General features: G+C 45.7%; 1 protein-coding gene across 2 annotated transcripts in view; it reads right to left on the reverse strand.

The window, feature by feature from the left end:
- Positions 1–4,710: 4,710 nt before the first annotated feature.
- FGFR1 (fibroblast growth factor receptor 1) overlaps positions 4,711–18,622 on the reverse strand; it is a 132,751-nt gene continuing 118,839 nt past the window's right edge. For both annotated transcript variants that reach the window (XM_084804050.1, XM_084804049.1), the window contains exons 15-18: positions 16,122–16,192; positions 13,733–13,870; positions 8,093–8,198; positions 4,711–7,359 (exon numbers count right to left, since the gene is read on the reverse strand). In XM_084804050.1, the coding sequence (XP_084660176.1) occupies positions 7,183–7,359; positions 8,093–8,198; positions 13,733–13,870; positions 16,122–16,192 (492 nt within the window). In that variant the 3' untranslated portion in view covers positions 4,711–7,182. The remainder of the gene's footprint in view (positions 7,360–8,092; positions 8,199–13,732; positions 13,871–16,121; positions 16,193–18,622) is intronic.

The following is an 18,622-nucleotide window of genomic DNA, read 5'->3' on the forward strand; positions in this document are numbered from 1 at the left end:
TTCATTCGCCCCCGCCTCCAGGGCCACCAGCTCTAACTTTCACTCATCCTCCTCTCGCCCATGCATATAGTCACATACTCCATCATGCAAGAAAATCTGTGGTATCTGTTTTGGCACTATTTTACAAGGGCTTGGAAGCTTTTACATGCCACAGCTTCCAAAGGCATGAAAGTCATGGCAACATAAGACAATCATGTGATTTTAATGTGTGTGCAGACATGGGCGTACACAGATTTTTTTTTCTGTACAAAGATATTCCCAGGGCTGGTCAAACGCGTGTACAATACTTGATTTCTTTCTATTTGAGAAATGGCAGCATAGCAGAATGAATGAACCAATGCCACTGATGAAGTATGGTGACTGAAGCAAAGGGAAAGATCCAATGGCTAGTGCTATGTACATTGTGCTACTGATGTTACACGCCCATTGGTTTCGCTAGTGCAGCATAAACAGCACTGTCTGGATACCATTGGGACCTTCCCAGCAAGTCCTACGAGCCACATATTGTCTTTAATGCACCATTCCCATGTGAAAATAGGTTATCATTTGGGGTTGCTGCTCTCTAGGAATGAGCATGCATGTATGAAACCAGGCCTTGGTGTGTGAAGTGTCCCTCCCTTATACACATTCATTCCGCAGGGGTTGATGGAAGCCTTGGGATTCGGCTCTTGTTTAGGTGCAAAGGAAACTGGGGACTAGTTCAACTGGCACTCGAAAAAGCAGAAAGAGCAAGGCAGGGGGACCTGCACTGAGCAGGAGGTGCGCCATCAGGTGTGCATTCATGTAACACACTACTTATTTCAAGAGTGAGCACATTGCTGATCAGGCTGGGTCCAGGGGGAGGGGGGGCACTGACGATTCCTGCCTCTACATGCACACTCCTTTCCAGCTCAGGGTGTTTTGCTTTGATTTTGCCATCTCAGTTGTTGCATCTCAGCTGGGTGAGGGAGACTAGGAAAGTGATGTGCCCGGAATTTTAAAAGGGCCCAGCTCTCTCTCTCCTACTGAGGTTTAGAGCCTGCAGCTACTGTGTCCTGCTTCTGATAGGGTGGGATATAGCCCCAAGGAATTAGTCAGGGTCAGTACCAAAGGCAAGGAGAGTAGGCAGTCCAAATATAGGGTATCCCAGAGAAGAGCTCAGTAACTGGGAAATACAAGGCAGGAGTCTGGAACCTGGTTGACAGAAGCTGTTCCAGCACCCTGTGCCAAGAACTGAAGGCTTTTAAGCTTGGGTCCACCCAGAATACAGCTGCAAGCAATCAGTGCCACCTGAGGAATGGTCTACTCATGAGCAGGGCCTTGCTTTGTATACCTTTAAAGGTAAAGTTGTCCCTATCCAGTCGTGTCCGACTCTAGGGTGCGGTGCTCATCCCCGTTTCTAAGCTGAAGAGCCAGCGCTGTCCGAAGACGCTTCCGTGGTCATGTGGCTGGCATGACTGAACACCGAGGTGCACGGAATGCTGTTACCTTTCCCGCCGAGGCGGTACCTATTTATCTACTTGCAATTTCTTGCTTTCGAACTGCTAGGTTGGCAGGAGCTGGGACTGAAGACGGGAGCTCACTCCGTCACGCGGCACTCGGGTCTCGAACTGCTGACCTGCCGACCTTCCAGTCTGCAGTTCAGCGTCTTAACCACTAAGCCACCGCGGCCCCTTGTATACCTTTACTCATGACCTTATTCCTCAGGTGAGCATGTGTACGTACGTCCAGCAGCTGGCCGAGCTTGAACCATTATTATTATTATATTTTATTTTAATTAATTTCATTTCTATACCAGCCAACAGCTGAAGCAATCTGGGCAGTTCACAGTAGACATCTATGCACCCTGGGACTAGGTGGCCTCTAAGTCTGAGAGGGGCTGACTAGGTTGCGAGTGGTGGCTCTTCCATGCTTGGCTCCGGGGCTCCAGGTCATCCTCCGAAGAGGAGTCTTCCCGAGGGGACAGGGTACGTTGGCTCACTCTCCCCTTTCCTAGCATGACACTGTAGGGTAGACTAGCAGCTTCAGCCCCAATTCAGTGCAGGGGTGGGGGTTCTAGAGATACAGCGATATTGCCTTCCGCTGTTGCTGCCTCCACACCCACCACCCTCCCTGCTCAGTGCTTTTACTGCTGGCCACGGCTAGGTGCCCCAGGCGCAGTGTTTGAATTCATGCTGTGCTCCGCCTCTCATCAGCCCATTTGGCATCACTCTGTCTGTGGCTGACTGCTCTGGAGGCCAATAGATATAGGATGGATGCATGAGCTCAGAGGAGAAATCTTTGAAGGTATCGGTAGGCCCAGGGTCCCCTCTCCCGTGCGAGACGTGTTTGTGGGTGCTGCCTCTAGGCCTTCTCCTGTGTGAGTAACCATGCATGTGGAACAGAATGCTCAACAATAGGCCTTTGGTCTGATTTGAGCGTGGCTCATATGCGAGGAGGGTCTTTCTCCAGGTCATGTACGTGTTTATGATTTTGCCTGCTTACTTGCGGCTTAACTGCTTCCTTGGCCACATATAATGCAGGCATATCCTGGGCAAGATCTACACTAGTGTTTTATCCTGGTAGTCTAACATTTGGCTCATACAAGGGGTAAATGGCACATTTCTCCCTCAATATTCTGTATTTTCCCAAACTACTTTTATGTCCACTTGTCTGATGCTTGCAGTCTGTGTGTGCTACAAAGATGTATTTGTATTAGCAGTATTATAACTCTTCCTGGTGGGTGGGGCTTTAAAGCTGTAGAACAAAGGCCTATTTAGACCAAGTTGGTGGTCATCACTACATCTTGTGCAAAGATGTAGTTCCTTTTATCTGTCCTGAATCTCCCACCAGTCAGCTTCATGGAATTACCCTGTGTTCTAATGAGAAAAATGTCTCCACTTTCTCCACCCCATTCATAATTTTGTACGCCTCTATAATTCCTGCACTGAGCAGGAGGTTGGACTTGATGGCCTAAATAGCCCCTTCCAACTCTGATTCTATCATGTCTCCCCGTACTTACCTTTTTTTCTAAGCTAAACAGTCCCAGATGCTGCAACCTTCCCTCATAGGGGAGTTGCTCCTGCTCCTTGATCATTTTGGTTGCCCTTTCCTGCACCTTTTACAGCTTTACAGTATATGTTTTTATGTGAGGTGATCGGAACTGTACTCCAAGTAGTATTCGCTTAATAATGCCCAACATGGAATTTGCATTTTTCACAGCAGCTGCACACTGGTTCAACATTTTCATCAAGCTGTCCACCATAACCCCAAGATCTATTTCTTTGTCACAAGGAGCTCGGATCCCATCAGCAGGTATGTGAAGTTTGGATTTTTTGCCCAAATGTGCATCAATGTACACTTGTGGGCACTGGACTGCATTTTAATGCCTGCTCTCCCAATCCTCTTGAAATTCTTCACAATCCCTTTTTGTTTTAACCACCTAAATAATTTGTTTTAACCACCCTAAATAATTTGGTGACTTCAGCAAATTTGCCACCACACTGCTCACTTCTAATTTTGTTTCCGCACTGATTTTCATGGGATTTATGGGCAGGAATCAGTGTTATTTTTTGTGGCTATTTTTCACTGCACACCTACACAGTTGCATAGCTGTGAATAACCACACAATTTATTTTTACACTATTTTGCACAGCTGCAAAAGTACATGCAGTTACTGAACTTACCCCCCCCCCAATGTACCATGACCTCCCCCCACCATCTTTCTCTTGCTCTTCTGTGGTTTTTCTACTATTTTTCACTGTGCACCTACGCCACTGTACAGCTCTGAATAACCAATGCATTTTTAAACCTCAATTCCTGTGCAGCATTGAAGGTGTGCATGTCGTTAGTGGACTCCGAAAAAACGAGCAAACAAATAGCACCATGCCCTCCCATTTCTCCTGCAATTACCACAGTATAGGCCAACGGCATGTGCTTACACGACATACACAAATGATAAAACACATGAAAGTTTTCAAACTTCTCTTGCAATTACAACACTGTGCACAGCACTCGGTCGTGTTATTAAAATGGTGGATACTGCACTGTATTAATTAGCATGTACCCCCAGAGCACAGATTGAGTTTCAAAACGTATCAGCACAGTGGTGCCTCACAAGCAAAAATTCTAGTTTACATGGCCTCCTGTGGTCTGTGGCTTGGCTCACTTTTGAGTTATCTGCTCTGCATGTTCTTTACTATGGATCCAGTGACTGCGCTTGGGACTAGTTCCATCTTTACTGTTCTCCTCTTGTAAAACAGGTAAATGTTTTCTGGAATGCCTTCTAAATGTTTATGTCCTTAATAATATACATGGTTGTGGTGTGGATTGTGTTGGGTTGATCTGTCGCGGCTTGATATCATGTGTGGATGGGTGCTGCCTGGTGGCAATTGCATGCAGTAATTCCACACCAATAAACAGAGCCCTAAAATCAGAACATTATATGCACTCTGGCCCCTCCCCCCAGCTGCCATTTTGTGACTAGTTCCACCCCACAGGCTTTCCACTGGTTACTGACTTTATCCTTGAGCCACCACTTTATGGTTTGCTCTGGCTAGTGGACCCTGGAGCTCTGGTAAAGAGAGAAAAAAGAGTTGGTCCCGCAAGCCAGAAGCCAGCCCACTCCTGACTTACAGGACTCCAGCAAATGGCAGCTCCGTTTTCAGCTCAGCATACAATGCTCTGTGAATTTAAGGATGCTCAAGTCCATAGGCTGAAACACACATATTCTGAGCTTCAAACAAAAGATCTAAAGTTGACATAAATGTGTATGATTTATTCTCATTTTCCCCCATACGATTCTGGGGAAAAAGGCACACAAAAGGGAGGCAACAGGAATATCAGTTATTGTCAGAATTCCAGGGCTCTCAGTTAAAATCTTTGTTTAAAAAAAATAAATTACAAGAATTCCAAATTCATTACAGATTTTTTAAAAAAACACAATAACCCGCCTCCATGCAAAGGCAGGACAAGCTTTCAAGTATGAATGGCACGGCGCTGGCCTCCACAATACCAAGAAGGGAACTCTCTGTTTCATAGACTAGACCGGGGAGTTATCTTGGAAGAGGTGGGAGAAGAGGAAAAGAGAGCACGTGGGAGTTTGGATGTCATAGTTGGACTCAATGTTGATTCCAGAGAGGTGAAGACGTTGTGAAGCTGACCCCAACCTGGCGCCTCCCAGCCATATTGGACTACAACCCCCATCACCCCCAGATATTGGCTGGGATGATGGGAGTGGTAGTCCACCATCACTGGAAAGCGCCATGTTGGGGAAGGCTGATGTAGTGAGTGCTGGATCAAAGCATTGCCAAGGGGAAAAGTATTTTTCCACCTCAAATTGTATCGTTTTAATTCAGGCTTTTAAAGAGGGAAAGATCAATGGTTGGGGTTAGGACTGGGGAAGGAGAAAGAGGAGAGTGCTTCTTGCAGCTTGGAGAAGACCCCATTACATCTTTGGGTCGAAAACAGTAGCAGGAAACAACAGGAGGGAAAATACTGATTGTTTGGCCCGGGAAGGAAAAAGAGAAATCCTAAAGATGAAAAGCAGATTTCCCTGCAACGTCTACTCCTCTAGTGGAAAACAGGGATGACAAGCTGGTCCCCCACAGCTTGTTATAAGGCACTCACAGAGTTCCTCTTTGGCACTGCCCAGGGGAGGGGTAAGATTTCCTTGGCCAAAGCTACAAAAAGGCAGCATTAGCCTTGTCTCCTCTTGAGAAACGAACAGCTGATGCCAACACAGCAGCACCAGAAGCCCAGAGCAGAACTGGCAGGAACTCAAGCTTGTCTCACTCTTGGTTCCTGGCCACCAAAGCAAAAGGCTGTTGAGGATAAGCTGTGAACAGCTCGCTCTGACAACACCGCTTCCCAAAAGGGCGTGAGCCACATCCACCTCTAGGTGTTCTGAACCTAACAATGAAATCATTGGCACGCCCCTTTCTCACATTAATGTGGTGGGCCCCAAGTCCAAGGGCTGTGCTGAGTCCCTCGATGACTAGAGGGGGCCAGAGCAGAGGCTAACGGCGGGGTGGGTGTAGAAGAGAGGGGACGATTATTTCATGGCAACATCTTTCCAAAAGGCATCAACATTGCCGACAAAATCACTGTTTAATATAACCCCATATAAAACTGAAGCAGCAGCAATTTTTATTGAAGTACCTAAACTGAAATAAATTTTAGAACATAATTTAAAAAAAACAAAACCAGCAAAAGTAGCAAAATATATGATTTGTTTTTATAGCAACTGATACCTACCAGCCACTAGTAACTTACTACCAAAGTGATATTATCTCTGGTAACCACCATTAAAAAAAAGGACATGTAAATATATAATTCATATTTATACATTTTGCAGCTATGTACACAATATTCTTATTTTGCTTTTATCTTCTAAGCACTGGTTTCATTTGGCCGCCTACTTTTAAGTTTTATGTCAGTGCTGTGAAGATGTTCTATGTTGTACCTGGTCATTTCCATGTTTGGTCAGCAAAGCACAAATTAAGGCTGCAATCCTATGCGCACTTTCTTGAGAGTAAGACCCATTGAAACTTCGGAATGAGCATGCATAGGATTGCGCTGTAAGAGGACTGGAATTAGGAAGCGGTCACAGGTGTGGATTCCAGGCTGGTACCGTATACCGACAGGCACTCAAGCATTAAGACGTTCCAGTTTACAGCTGTCCTGGTGCCACAGCACCTGAGCTCTGCTGTTAGCTTATTGAGCTGTCAGAGGTTGGGCTTCTTGGGTTTGCAAGTAAGAAAAAGAGAGTAGGAAAAGACCCTCCTCTTCATAGGAATGTTATTCTTCCCAGACTCCTTCTCAGAGAAGTGACAGTAACATGCTGTCTAGGAACCAGCATCTGGGTCTCCTTGTTTTGTTTAGCCACTGGCCAAAAGGGGGGGAAAAAATAGTTCAACTTTAATCCACGGGGAGTATTCAAGCACAGATTCCCTAAAAACGCCTCTTCCGGAGGTTGAGGGCTTGCAATAATGGCAGCTTTGAGAAGAAGACAGTGGTGGTGGGTTTGGTTATTCGGAATGGAATCTCTGCAGTTCATTAATACAACAGCTAAAAGGTGACTTGGATGGCTGTCCCAAGCGGCACTCTGCCACCAGTCCAGCTGGAAGGGAAGCGCGCACACAGACGCACGCAGATTCACTCAACACACGCATGCCACGCTCGTATGCACAGAGGGCTTGCAAATGTCCCATGGAAGTTGCAGGATCAGCGCCTCTTGAGTCCGCCATTGGCAAGCTGAGCCGGGTGCTTGGGAAGGCAAGGTTCATCGGGAAGGGGATCATGGGAAAACACAGAGTCCTCTCCTGAAGAGCAGGTTGAGCTGCGGGTGTCTGGAAAACTGGGAGAATACTGGTCCAGAGGCATGGAGAGGTCCAGGTACTCCTAAAGGGAATGGAAGAATCATGAGGGCTTTGTTTAGCGAGGGGAAGCTTGAGTGGGAGTCACCTGTTTCAGCCCAGGGACTGGAGCCAGGGAGAAAGTGGTGTGAAGCCCAAAAAGACAGATGTTGTCAAAAGGGTCAGAGAGAGAGAGGGAGGGAGGGAGAATCTGGAATAGAAACTACAGGGGGATAATTTAACTTGAATTTTGCCAAGCCCAAAGAAAAGTGGGCCTAACTCAGCTTTCCCCAACCTGGTGCCCTCCAGGTGTGTTGGACTGCAACTCCCATAATTCCCTGTCAGCATGGCCATCTGGATCGTACCAGGTTGGGAAAAGCTGGCCTGAAGGCACCAAAATGGAGCCTGTTCCTGTGAAGATCTCCATGTGAAACTGGAACCTCCCCTCCAAGGTAAGTGGGAGTTGTGAACTTCAGGGCCCAAAGCCAGAAAGACGACACACTAGGCACCAAAACCAGTGATTTCAAGCCCCCACTGTTCTGTGCAGGGGTTGAGAACCTACCATTGAACCAAAAACTTAGAAACAAGCAGCCTTGTAGCTTATAAGATTCAAATGTGTTTAAATTATTGCAAGGTTGTATTGTTTTAAACTGTTGTACAAAGCATTGATGGCTTTTGGGCAGATAAGGTGGTATATAAATGCTGGAAACAAACAAACAAACGAATACAAAATTACCACTATGTTTAGATTTGGGGGACTTTGGTCTTTGGTGTCTTACCTGGTTAGAGGTCATGGCCACAATCCTATCTAAGTCTTCTACCAGCTGCTTAAATGTGGGCCTCTGGGAGGGAACAGCATGCCAGCAATCTCGCATCATCATGTACCTGAGAACAGAGAACAATGAATGAATTGTATGTCTCCAGGCAACAAAGCAGTTAGAACCCAGAGAGAGAGAGAGAGAGAGAGAGAGAGAGAGAGAGATCAAAAGCCACATCAGAAACATGAGCTAGAATGAAGTCTAAGCGCCATGACTGGATAATCTATTGCTCAATAGCACAGACTGTAGCACATCTAGGAGAAGGATCATATTGCTTCCAAGTTCTGTGTAGCACTTCGCACGCTTCTGTTGCTGTATAGTACAGATGTTCAGCCTCTTGAATAAGACTCAGCTGCTTCCACTGGAAAGATTACCAGATGCCATGCTATCATAATAAATGACGATATTTCTAGCCCTTATTGTCACAAAGAAAGAATATGAGAACAAAGGTGCAAAAATCAGAGGGAGTTTCCAGTGGGTCTTGGTTTATGGGGGGGGGGGGATTTTAAGTTCTGCATAGTCCCTCAATAACTTGCTCATATCGCCCCTCATGCTACTATCCCCAGCGTTCTACCTCTACCTCCCACTTCTGCCTCTATCCTGGTGGTGGAGGAGCTTGAAACCAGGTTCCTCACATCCACATCCAGCTCTTTGCCCATTGCCTTTGACATGGGGCTGTTTACTCTTAGTCTATTATGGAGTATGGTTGATTTATTTAGTACTGTTACCTCCTACCTTCCTTCTGTATGTGGGATTCCCAGGGGTCCCCCATCCAGGTACTGACCAGACCCAGACCTGCTTAGCTTCTGTAAGATGGCTGCAGCATATGCCTTCAAACAGTTGACAGGGTCTCTGGGCTAAGCTATGCTGCCATTCCATTCCATCTTAGAATCATAGAATAGTAGGGTTGGAAGGGGCTTGCAAGACCATCGAGCCTAACCCCCTGCTCAATGCAGGAATCCAAGTCAGAGCATCCCCGACAGATGGCTGTCCAGCCTCCTCTTGAATGCCTCCAGTGTGGGAGAGCCCACCACCTCCCTAGGTAATTGCTTCCACTGTCGTATTGCTCGAACAGTCAGGAAGTTTTTCCTGATGATCAGCCAGAATCTGGCTTCTTGTAACTTGAGCCCATTATTCTGTGTCCTGCATTCTGGGATGATCGAGAAGAGATCCTGGCCTTCCTGTCTGTGACAACCTTTCAAGGACTTGAAGAGCGCTATCATATCTCCCCTCAGTCTTCTCTTCTCAAGGCTAAACATGCCCAGTTCTTTTAGTCTCTCCTCATAGAGCTTTGTTTCCAGTCCCCTGATCATCCTTGTTGCCCTCCTCTGAACCCTCTCCAGCTTGTCTGCATCCTTCTTAAAGTGTGGTGCCCAGAACTGGACACAGTACTCCAGATGAGGCCTAGTACTTCCCGGGATTTGGAAGCTATGCTTCTATTAACGCAGCCCAAAAGAGCGTTTGCCTTTTTTGCAGCCACATCACATTGTTGGCTGATATTCAGCTTGTGATCTACAACAATTCCAAGATCTTTCTCGCTAGTAGTGTTGCTGAGCCACGTATCCCTCATCTTGTAACTGTGCATTTGGTTTCTTTTTCCTAGGTGCAGAACTTGGCATTTATCCCTATTAAATTTCATGCTGTTGTTTTCTGCCCAGTGCTCCAGTCTATCAAGATCACTTTGAATTGGTTTCTGTCTTCCAAGGTATTAGCTATCCCACCCAATTTTGTGTCCTCTGCAAATTTGATCAGCATTCTCTGCACCTCCTCCTCCTCCAAGTCATTAATAAAAAAGTTGAAGAGCACTGGGCCCAGGACTGAGCCCTGCGGTACTCTGCTCATTACCTCTCCCCAGCTGGAGAAGATCCCACTGATTACCTCCTCCCATCTTCAGACCTTGCCTGTGCCTAAGGTAGACCAATTGGCTCCCAGGGGCACATACGCTTGCATGCTTTAAACTTCATTTTTATTGAAGGATTTTATATAGTTTTTCAAACTACTGAAAATCAACATCAACAATTTGTTAACTTTTGGTTATTTTAATAAATAGAGTACAAATAAGCAACAACCATAGCTGGTCAAGATTTCCTAAGGAGTTAAAGTTAAGTAGAATTTCTCCTATTAACTTGTAGATTAACTATTAAGGAGATGTATTATTTTTTTGTTTTGTTTTGTTTTTCAGTCGTTCAGTCGTGTCCGACTCTTCGTGTCCCCATGGACCATAGCACGCCAGGCCTTCCTGTCCTGCACTCTCTCCCGAAGCGTGCTCAAGTTCATATTCATTGAATCGGTGATGCTATCTAGCCATCTCATCCTCTGCCGTCCCCTTCTCCTTTTGCCTTCAGTCTTTCCCAGCATCAGGGTCTTTTCCAGAGAGTTTTCTCTTCACATTAGGTGGCCAAAATATTTGAGCTTCAGCTTCAGTATCTGTCCTTCCAATGAGCACTCAGGGTTGATTACCTTTAGGATGGACTGATTTGACCTCCTTGCAGTCCAGGGGACTCGTAAGAGGCTTCTCCAGCACCACAGTTCGAAAGCATCAATTCTTTGGCGCTCAGCCTTCCTTATAGTCCAGCTCTCACAGCCATACGTTACTACTGGGAAAACCATAGCCTTGATTAGACGGACCTTTGTTGGTAAGGTGATGTCTCTGCTTCTTACTATGCTGTCTAGCTTTGCCATAGCTTTCCTCCCAAGGAGCAAGCGACTTTTAATTTCATGGCTACAGTCACCGTCTGCAGTGATCTTGGAGCCCAAGAAAGTAAAATCTGTCACTGCTTCCATTTCTTCCCCTTCTATATGCCTGGAAGTGATAGGGCCAGATGCCATGATCTTAGTTTTTTTAATGTTGAGTTTCAAACCAGCTTTTGCACTCTCCTCTTTCACCCTCAACAAGAGGCTCTTTAGATCCTCTTCGCTTTCTGCCATTAGGGTGGTATCGTCTGCATATCGGAGGTTGTTCATAATTCTCCCAGCAATCTTAATTCCGACCTCTGATTCATCCAACCCGGCATTTCCCATGATGTACTCTGCATATAAGTTAAATAAGCAGGGTGACAATATGCAGCCTTGTTGTACTCCTTTCCCAATTTTGAACCACTCGGTTGTTCCACATCTGGTTCTTACTGTTGCTTCTTGACCCTTGTACAGGTTTCTCAGGAGACAGGTAAGGTGGTCTGGTACTCCCATCACTTTCAGAATTTGCCACAGTTTGTTGTGATCCATACAATCAAAGGCTTTAGCGTAGTCAATGAAGCAGAAATAGACGTTTTTCTGGAATTCTCTTGCTTTCTCCATGATCCAGCAAATGTTGGCGATTTGATCTCTAGTTCCTCTGCCTCTTCGAAACCCAGCTTGTACTTCCGGTAGTTCTCGGTTCGCATACTGCTGAAGCCTAGCTTGTAGGATTTTGAGCATAACCTTGCTGCCATGTGAAATGAGCGCAATTGTGCGGTAGTTTGAACACTCTTTGGCATTGCCCTTCTTTGGAATTGGAATGTAAACTGACCTTTCCCAGTCTTGTTGCCATTGTTGAGTGTTCCAAATTTGTTGGCATATTGAATGCAGCACTTTAACAGCATCATCTTTTAGGATTTTAAATAGCTCAGCTAGAATACTGTCATCTCCGCTAGCTTTGTTGTTACTAATGCTTCCTAAGGCCCACTTGACTTCACTCTCGAGGATGTCCGGCTCAAGTTCAGTGACCGCACTATCATGGCTATCAGGGACATTCAGATCTTTCCTGTAGAGTTCTTCTGTGTATTCTTTCCACCTCTTCTTAATCTCATCTGCTTCTGTTAGGTCCCTGCCTTCTTTGTCCTTTATCATGCCCGTCTTTGCACAAAACGTTCCCTTGAAATCTGCAATTTTCTTGAAGAGATCTCTAGTCTTTCCCATTCTGTTGTTTTCCTCGATTTCTTTGCATTGTTCATTTAAGAAGGCCTTCTTGTCTCTCCTTGCTATTCTCTGGAACTCTGCATTCAGTTGGATGTATCTTCCCCTTTCTCCCTTGCTTTTTGCTTCCCTTCTTTCCTCAGCTACTTGTAAAGCCTCATCAGACAGCCACTTGGTTTTCTTGCATTTCTTTTTCTTTGGGATGGATTGAGTTGCTGCCTCCTGAACAATGTTACGGACCTCCGTCCATAGTTCCTCAGGCACTCTGTCTATCAGGTCTAATCCCTGAAATCTATTCCAATTTAATAAAAAAAAAAAAACAGCTTGTCATATTGTTGGACCATTCAGGTAGGCTTTCTGTGCATGCCAACCATGCCAAAAATGTGTTTTTTGAAGCCTGTGACGATGCTAGCTGGTTGCGCTTTGCGTGAGCCGTTTTGTAGGGCTGAGCACTCATCCTTCTCATTAAAAAGGTGGGGGGGAAGAGAATCCCTTGAAAACAGCCACCGGCAGGACTGGCTAGAATACAAAAGACTGAGTTAGTCCCAGATGAAGTAGCCTTACCCTGGGTCAATTTGGGATACTCTCCTGCTGAGAAAAACAAAAATAAAAAGGAAAGGGAGTCTTGGTTTATTATCAAGCACAGCTTTCAGCAGAGCTGGGAAAATAACACTGAACTCCTGCCAGTTACCATAATACGCATCTGCCAGTCAGCAGGGGTCCTGTTACATTGTGCCAGGCTGCTGAGCTTGATGGGGCTTTCAACGTGGTCTCTCTCTTGCTCTCAGTTGGCAATGAAAAACATCTCAGGGGAACTTGTGTAAAAAAAAACAACAGGCTGACCTTGAGACTCAGAGTAGCACGTGGACAGATGATCCTTCTTTCATTTACCTCCCCCTTATAACTAAGGCCCTACTCCACATGCCCTAGCCATGGGAAGTTTGCACATCTGTAGAGGCAGGGCCTTCACAGCTGTAGCCCCAAGGCTGTGGAATGGTCTCTTAGAGGAGGGTTTGTTAACTGACATCTCTCCTAGCCTTCAGCAGGGATGGGGTGGTGGAAGCATACTTACTTGCTTGGCATTTGGGCTGGAGGGATTGGTTGTGTTCGGGGCTTATTTAGATATACACGGTTTGAACCTGAAATGTTATTGCTGTGTTTTAATTTGCTGTAATAAAGTTTTCATTCTGTTTTAAGGAACCCATCATGCTTTTGGTGCAAGGGAAAGGCAAGAAATAATCTCTCAAGCAATCCAATGCAGAATCCACCCTATGGGTATGAAGCAGAGGTCAGGCGCAAGGGGATAGCCCCTAAAATTATTACTGAAGAGAAGATCAGATGTAATCACCTTCAGGATTTCTGTTCCCATGGAGCTCAATTTGACAAAGCAAAAACCTTGCTTAAGCTTTCCAGCAGGTTCTACAGGAAGCTGGAGCAGTTTGCTCACAGAAACATTCTCCTCAGTTCAAAGCAGCTATAGCATTTGATGAGCTAGCAAGGGGTTAAAAGCTGTAGGAACCGCAAGTTTGCTTTCCACATTTACAGATTGCTGGCAGCTCACTGTGCTTTCAACACTTTGGAAGCAGCTGAAAATAGGGGGCTGCAAACACCCTGTCTCCCCTCCCTTAGCAGATGCCAATACAACTGCATGTATTTGAAAGCTGGGTGTGCAGCCTGCCCGCCCTTCTCTCAGGAACTGGCACTCACAGTTCATTGGTGCAATTGCTGGGCTTGTCCATTCGATGCCCCTCTTTCAGCAACTTGAAGAGCTCCTCCACTGGCACTCCCGGGTATGGAGATCCACCCAGCGTGAAGATCTCCCACAGCAGAACACCGAAGGACCACCTGACCCAGGAACAAGCACATGGCATAGTAGAACATGAGTAGTTCGCTCTCTCCCTTTCCCCAACCCAGTAAAATAACCCTGCAGTCCCATGGGGAATCCCCCAACATCTATCTGGCAGGAAAGCCTGGCACTGATTCCAGATACCACACAGGGACAGACCTGGTTCCTCTTCCTGGCTCATTTCCACCTGACCGACTCCAGCTACAGAGGCTGCTCCCAAGAAAATCAGAAAAACTCGAGTTCACTCAACTTCTCCAAGTTCCATCTCGAGGCTTCTTCCAACTCAGATCTGTCTCAGATTGTGTGCTTTGTTTTTTTCTTTTTGCATGAAAATCTGTGCATATTTTTGTGTGCATTTTTCCAAATGAACGTATCAGTTGTATGCATCTTTGAAATGTATGTATTCTTCTCCCTCTGACTGAAGCATGTTTGCATGCATTTTCAAAAGTACGCATCTTTTCATGCATGCTTTTCAAATGTACCAATGCATTTTTTGTGGTCTGCGAATCACACTGCAAGCTCGGAAATATGCGGACCTTGACCACAGATTGCGTGTGAGTCCGTGGGTAATATCCAACGTTAGTCCTATGTAGAGTAGACCTACTGAAATGAATAGGACTCAGGTTAGTCATGACTAACTTCAGTCCCAATCATTTCAATGGGTCTACTCTATGTAGGACTAACAATAGATATTGCCCCATGTTCGGTCCGGAATCATCATCATCATCTAAAGGTTTTTCCTCCAGTGGAATGGTTTTATTGTACGAATGTTGTGAGCCACTTTAGGGACTTCATGGGTGGGGGTAAACACACACCCCTGGCCCAGGATTCAAATTGAACCGATAAAAGATTGCAATGCAAAAGGCTGCAAAGCAATAAAGACTGCAAACAATTTGCCAGTAGTGATTCTACATGTACATTGGAGAGGAGGTGTAGCCCAGTGGTAGAGCCCCTACTTTGCATGGAGAAGGTCCCAGTTTCAATCCCTGGCATCTACAGGTAGGGAGAGGAAAGAACCCTCCCTGAAACCCTGGAGAGCCGCTGCCAGTCAGTGCTGACAATACTGGGCTAGATGGACCCATGCTCTGATTCAGCATAAGGCAGCTTCCTGTGTTCCTATGTTGGGTAATTGCAGCAGTTGTGTAAATGGCTCTACTTAGTTGGTTAAGATAGAGAGCCCTGAAGGCTCATACCAAGAGTCTCTCAAGTCCACCTTCTGTTTCGAATTGTGTCCAACCAGATATTTCTGGGAAGCTTACAAGTAGGGCATGAAGGGAACAGCCCTACTCTGTTGTATGTCCCCAGCATCTGATATTCAGTGGTAGACTTCTTGTCTAACTGGAGGTTCCATCAAGCTCTCATAGCTGTTGATCCGTTCACGAATTGGCCCAGTAATCCTTAAAACCCCCTGACACATTTTCTTGTGGAACTGAAATGGAAGTTATGTTCAACCAAAAGCTTAAAACTCTCAGAAGGAAGGAGGAGCTTGTATTGGCAGTAAAGTTGGAGTTGGCAGGAGGGTTCAGACAAACAAGCCCCGCTGCCAGATAATGCAGACAGAAAATACTGTTCTTGCTTATAGTAATTAGCATTTTATTAAGCTAAGATGAATCACATCTGGTCTATTTCACCTTTGGGAATCATACCCTACATACCAGGCTTAATTGGAGATGCCAGGAGGCTTAAGGGGCTACTATCTGCACACAAATGAGCAAGAGGGAAGAATGTGGGAAGCTTAGGAGGATGTGGTTGAAATCAGACAAGCCGGGCCTTAAGTAAAGACACACTCCAAGGGGGAGCAATAAGCATAATGAGACGCAAGTTAGCGAGGCTGCCAGAACAGTTGGCGTCTTGAAGCTCAGCTGTAAATGCAGTGGCAATGAAAGCCCAGCACAGCAGACAAAATCGAATTAAGCTGATGGCAGGAAGGAAAAATGGGCCCCCAGAGCCTCCACACACCCCAACACGCACACCCAGAGAGTGACCCCCTCTGGGGGTTCAGCAGATGGCTAGTGGGAGCAGAGGGCCCATAGCTCAGCGGCAGAGCACCTGCTTTGCTTGCAGAAGGTCCTAGGTTCAATCCCAGTCATCTCCAGTTTGAAAAAAGGACCAAGGCTGGGAAAGAACTTGGTTTGAGACCTCAGAGAGCCTCAGCCAGTCATATTAGGATGAGCTAGGTGGGTCAATGGACTGACTCAGTTTAAAGCAGCTTTGTATGTTCATGTTACAAGTAGCCAGAGATATACTCACACGTCGCTCTGATGGGTATATATCCTGTCAAATAAAGCCTCGGGAGCCATCCACTTGACCGGCAAGCGACCCTAGAAAGCAGGAAAGACCAATGTATCATTCCAAAGCTAAGGAGAAGAGTGGGGCACAAGGGGGATGTGAATAATGACAGAATAAGGTGGAAAGCAAGGCAAGACAGAGGTTCTGGGACACTAGGATTTGCAGATGCTCTAGATTCAGCAAGGGGCTTCAGGTTTGCCCGCTGTTGTAAGCTTGTCCCATGTACCTATATTAGAGTACACTGATTACACTTACAGGGTTAGGAAAGAAACTTTTCCCCAGGCCAAACTGGCTAGAAATCTTAGGGGACTTTCAGTTTTTTCCTGACACATGGGCGGGAATCTTTTTCTGCTCGAAGGCCACATTACCAGCCAGAAAACTTCCTTGGGGGTGCATGCCAACAGTGGATATGGCCAGAGCTCAAAGTGGACATGGCTACCTCACTCTCATGTACCACTCACACACAGACACCCCATCCACACACTCATGCACATCCTTCCCAGCCCGCTCTCCTCAGCTGATCCATGCAGACTAGCTGAGGAGGAAAGGTATTCCTCATCTCCTTTTCTCAGTACCGAGCAGGGAAAACCTCTTTTATCTCTAATCAGCTGCTGATTGGAGATAAGAGCTTTTCCCAGCTTGGGGAACAGGCCGGGGGCCTGGATGGAGAACCTGTGTGGGCCAGAGGTTCCCCACGCCTGCTGTGAAGTATGCAACTTGTTTCACTTGCTTGAGTCATCTGAAGCTACATGCTCTGCATGTACCTTTCTACAATTTGAAATTAGAACCAGAATAAGTTGATTCTCATGACCCTAGGGCAAAGCAATAACGCGAAAGCAATATAAACCCATGACAAAATTCACTTCTAAAAAACAAATTTACCATGTGCACAACTAAAAAAATGTGGCACAAGTTGCAAAGGCATAGGAAGCAATCTTCTTGACTACATGTCTAGCTCTGTTGGCTAGCAAAAAAACATCTTTAAACTACTTTGACTTGCAGCCCTTTTTGAGATGATATCCCAACAACTTAAAATCTTGTTTCCTTATAGACAGGACATTACAGCAAGTAACATGGTAAGTTTTCCATAGCACCTTAATCACATATGCAATATCTCAAAAGTAATTTCCTTGAATCAGCCATCCAATATTGGAAAGGGCATCTGCTGAAACACAAGAAGCGTCTGTTGCTCTACTAATTGGATACTTAGGAAGTTTCAATAAAAAACCTTCCATAACCATTAATCAATTTAAACATATAGTGCTGTGGTGCAGGCTTCCCATCAGATTGCACCAATACATCTTTCAATCCATTTTAATACTGTGCTTCAGCTGTGGCTGGCTTAATGCCAGTCAAGTATGCATGAGAAAACCCATAAGATTGAATTAAAGCAATTTTCCTCTGGCACCAAGTATCCCCTTTCGAGGTGCTTTTTGAAATTTGCTTCTCGAGGCACAGTTTAGGCAATCTATGCTCTTCCATGGACAGAATTTTAATAAAATACCTTAAAGACACATATGTGCACAATCATCACAGTGGGAGGTATCCTGGTTTCACCCTGTTCTGGGAAGGACAGAGGGTGTCCTCTCTGGGGATACCCAGAACTGACAATAAGGATTATATTCTGTAGCATTTGCAATTCAAATGGACAGTGATGCCTTTCTGTGGCGCACTTATTCTGAGATTGTGCCCCATAACCTAGGAAGACATCCATCTCTAAAAAAAAGATGTACATTAGAGGGCACTCATTTACTTTTCCATCCAGCTATTGCTTACCTATCATACTGAGAACTGCATGCACTTTATCCTATGGTCTGAAAGCACGTGATGCAGCAACCTGGCTGAAGCTAAGCAGGTCTGGGTCTAGTCAGCACCTGCATGGGAGATCGCCCAGGAAGAACCCCATGCACATCCTTGAGTTTCTCCAGAAGAAAGGCAGGATTTAGAAGTGAATTAAGGCTGCAATCCTATGGATGGTTAGACAGAAGAATATCCTACAATTCCTAGCATTCCCCAGCTAGTCATGATGTGGAATGCTGGGAGTTATAGGACTTTTTTCTGTCTAAATATGCATAGGATTGTGCCCTAATTGTGTCCAAGGAGAGCTGGATTCTGTGACCTGGGTCAGTTACACTGATTGAGAAAATGTGCATATATTCCCACAATTTATTTGCCTCCGCTAGTCACAGGGAATAGAAAGAGCCGTAGGGTGCTGAGACCCACCTGCTCACCAACTGAACATTTTATTCGGCTCCTACTCTGCATTCCTTGGGGAGCTGAGATGCTTCAGATGCTGAATTTTGTAGCCAATTCTGTTTCGTCCCACTCTCTGTGACTGGCAGAAACAAAGTAAATTGTGGAAATTAAGCTAACCTACACACATTTTCTTAATCCTGAAAGCAGCGTACATAACATTCATACGCTATCTGTTATCCAGGTACTGACCAGACTCAGACCTGCTT

Source organism: Heloderma suspectum, chromosome 6 (genome assembly GCF_057233095.1).
Source record: "Heloderma suspectum isolate Gila_16-S chromosome 6, 16-S_ref, whole genome shotgun sequence".
Taxonomy (NCBI): Eukaryota; Metazoa; Chordata; class Lepidosauria; order Squamata; family Helodermatidae; genus Heloderma; species Heloderma suspectum.